Source organism: Nelumbo nucifera, chromosome 1, assembly GCF_055504915.1.
Source record: "Nelumbo nucifera cultivar China Antique chromosome 1, China Antique-T2T, whole genome shotgun sequence".
In the NCBI taxonomy this organism is placed as follows: Eukaryota; Viridiplantae; Streptophyta; class Magnoliopsida; order Proteales; family Nelumbonaceae; genus Nelumbo; species Nelumbo nucifera.
This window is the reverse complement of record NC_142649.1, coordinates 196,913,899-196,917,050: the sequence shown is the minus strand read 5'-3', so window position 1 is coordinate 196,917,050 and position 3,152 is coordinate 196,913,899. Positions and strand designations below refer to the sequence as shown.

The 3,152-nt window shown below is 40.0% G+C and overlaps 1 protein-coding gene across 1 annotated transcript; it reads right to left on the bottom strand.

The window, feature by feature from the left end:
• Window positions 1-414: 414 nt before the first annotated feature.
• Window positions 415-2,309, bottom strand: LOC104602298 (protein RGF1 INDUCIBLE TRANSCRIPTION FACTOR 1-like). The gene is made up of 5 exons (XM_010265920.3): window positions 1,806-2,309; window positions 1,535-1,711; window positions 1,321-1,395; window positions 1,081-1,221; window positions 415-985 (listed from the first exon to the last, which is right to left on the bottom strand). Exons 1-5 carry the CDS (start codon window positions 1,806-1,808, stop codon window positions 623-625), a joined length of 759 nt encoding a protein of 252 aa, XP_010264222.1. The 5' UTR covers window positions 1,809-2,309; the 3' UTR covers window positions 415-622.
• Window positions 2,310-3,152: the final 843 nt, after the last annotated feature.

Sequence of the window (3,152 nt, the reverse complement as noted above, 5' to 3'; positions counted from 1 at the left end):
GATTTTTGGGTCCCAACTATCCCAGAAACTCCGGACACATCCTGAGCTCCCTCCCATCTCCCATCTCCCATCTCCCATCTCCGTTTACCAATAAATAAATAAATTACTCCCATCCCTCCAAACCCAACATTACATATCTTCTTTTTCTTTCCTTCCTTTTAGGGCCCCAGACCCCCAGCTATAGAATATGTAGTGTATAGACAGCTCTCCACGGACGATATTTATCTTTCCCTCCCACCCTAATTTCAATTTCCAACCCTAAAACAAAGTGCAAATGAAATCAAAATTCAAACATCTGGATTTAACAAATCTCCGTTTCTCTCAAATCTATCTTCGTTCAACTGCAAATCTCCTTCTAGTTGTAGCTTCAAATTTAACAGGAAAAAAATAAAGGAAGATAAAAAGGAGGAAAGATAGATTTGAGAGAGAGAGATGGAAATATAAATTAGAATATGGAGCTGAGGAAAAAAGACCAGTGATTCCTCTACAAAATTGGGGAAGTTGCATTTTGCCATCCCAGAGAGACCATTCAAACAACCAGAAATATGGAAATACCATATATGTCCCCCCACACCTCCATACCTTTTCTTAATTACTTCATCGTAGCTCGTCTTGTACACAATTAATAAAGTGGAGAGCGGTGTGGCATACTCTTTCGCCTGTTACTCATGGAGATTTCCGACGCGCGTGAGCATGTCGGCCGATAAGTTGCCCGTGAAACTGAAACGCCGCTGCGTTTCTTCTTCACAAAATCCGTGGTAGCAGTGCAGGCAAGGTTCCTGCAACCCACGCCGCCACCACTTGCGCTCGACCCGGACGAGGTGCGCAACAAACCCGGCGGTTCGAGGACCGAGTCGGGCGTCATTTGCCCTTCGTCCAGTACTTCGCAAAAGTTCTCTCCTTTTCCTCCTTCTGGTAATGGAAGGTATTCACACTCGTAAAGGTATTTCGATAATCCACCTTCGTTCCTGGCCAGATGATGAACCTGTAGACAGTAGAAAACGATAAGTTGGCATACAGAAAAACATTTAAAAAACGAAGAGGTAAATTATGGAGCTCAATTCTGGTTGTGGGCACAACCTTGCAGGAGAGAGAACAGAAGAGATATGGGTCTTGAAGGCTCCTGTCGCAGGTGCTGCATATGCTACCGGAGCCTCTAAAAGGTCGAGACTGTGGCCTCTGGTTTAAAAATACCACCTTTGCACTGTTGGTCGTGTAAGACTGTAAAAGATAAGGTGCACCCAGAATTAAAAAGCACAAGACAAGGGAAAATTTTATTTAAATTTAAGGCAAAATATAATTTTTATATTTTGTACTTACTTGAACAAAGGCGCAATCGATTAATTTTTCAATGTCATCCAGCCGTATAACGTCATGATAGACGTATCTTCTTATCTGGAATTAATGTAATTATGTAATGAGAAAAAAAAAAAAAAAGTAAACGAACGGGAAGATTAGAGAAGCGAAAGAGATGGGATTTTCGAATCGATGAATTGGGTTGTGGGGTTGTGTATGAGACTGAGTTTGTGCAAACCTGTAAGAGCCGATGAGAACGATGAGGAGATAAGCAGTGTGGACAAATACTAGTGCAACAATCCAAGCAAAATATGTTCTTCTCGTTTTTCCTCGCAGACTCATGAATCAAACACTGATTAAAGAACTTCTCCCCGAGAAGGGCCTGAAGCCAATGAGGAAGACAAGAAATACCCACCTGAAATATAACAATAAAATTCAATTAATACCATGAAAAATCCACATACAAGTTTCAAAATGAAACTACAAACATGAAAGCAAGCGAAAACTACCATTCTTTTCTTTTCTACTCTGCTTCTACGAAAAAAAGAGGTGGTGGAATGATCACTGTTTATAAAGATAATGACAAACTCAGCATCAGAGGTTTCCTGCAGGGAGAAACAAAAGAGGAAAGGAGAAAAGGAGAAGAGGAGTGTAAAAAGGGAAACGGCGCCTGCAACTGCAACTACTGGTTACTGTTACCAAGGAAGGAAGCAACAGGAATGGAGGGGTTGGCCTCATTTAAAGAGGGGTGGGTTTTCGTTTAGTCGACTAGGAGTAGCGTAGAATTTCTTTTTGTGTTTTTCTTTTCCGTCCTTTTTTTAAAACCCTAACCACGTCAAGGCTGCTCAAGCTCGAGTCAAGAGACTCAAGACTCAAGGACCTGACTACGGATTATGAAGATCGAGCTCACTCCCTCAGTCCCTCTCTCGGTCTCTCTCTTGCCTGTTGCCCCCTCCCTTTCTGCAAGATGACAAGACCAGAGAAGATGACTTTTCTCAAACATCGGTATAATAAACAAAACGCTTGGAGAGAGAGAGAGGAATTAGGGTTATTTAAGTGACTATCTTGTTTGAAATGACAAAAGTGGACGCAGTTTTTATGGGATATGTCCAAATCAATCCATCTTATAACAGGAAAGAAACTTTTTAGGGGCATCTAATCCATGTTTGAAAATTTTCGCTGAAATTAATTAATCCCCATCTTAATTTTTAAATTTTTAAAGGGTAAAACAAAAACCTTTTCCATATCATAGATTTTCCCATTAATTAAACAACACTTTTTTCGGTAGAATTAATTAAACAACACTTAGAAGCCCCGTACATGGCAATTAATTTGGTGTTTATATAATTATATCGGTAGAACAAAAATCATTGAGATCGATGTATTAAAGTAAAGGTATCAAATAATTGTGCATATTTTTAAATTTTAATGTATGTTGTATCATATATAAACTAAATATGATGATGGATTAAAACATTTAGAAAAATTAAAGTAACCAATAACCATTGTTAAAGATTTTCTCTAGGCCTTTGAATACGTAATGGTATGCCATGCATGTAATGCCAATAACATTGTGGAAGGCTACAAACAATTAATGGTAAATAGCCATCTTCCCTAGCAAAGAAACAACATTGTAGAAGTGGGGAAGGTAGTGTGGTATGGCCCGTACTGCCGCTAAGCTATAGAGTGGGCCGGTAATGGGCATGGCAATTGCAGAGGGGAAGTGACTTATCAAACCACGAAACAGTGTGCTTTTCGATGAGATGAGCCTATGCATGGTGGAAAGATTGGCTTTAGGTTGGCCTTCACAGCTCTATAGGCTTGTCATCACCATGTTAGCCGGAGCTATCGGAGAA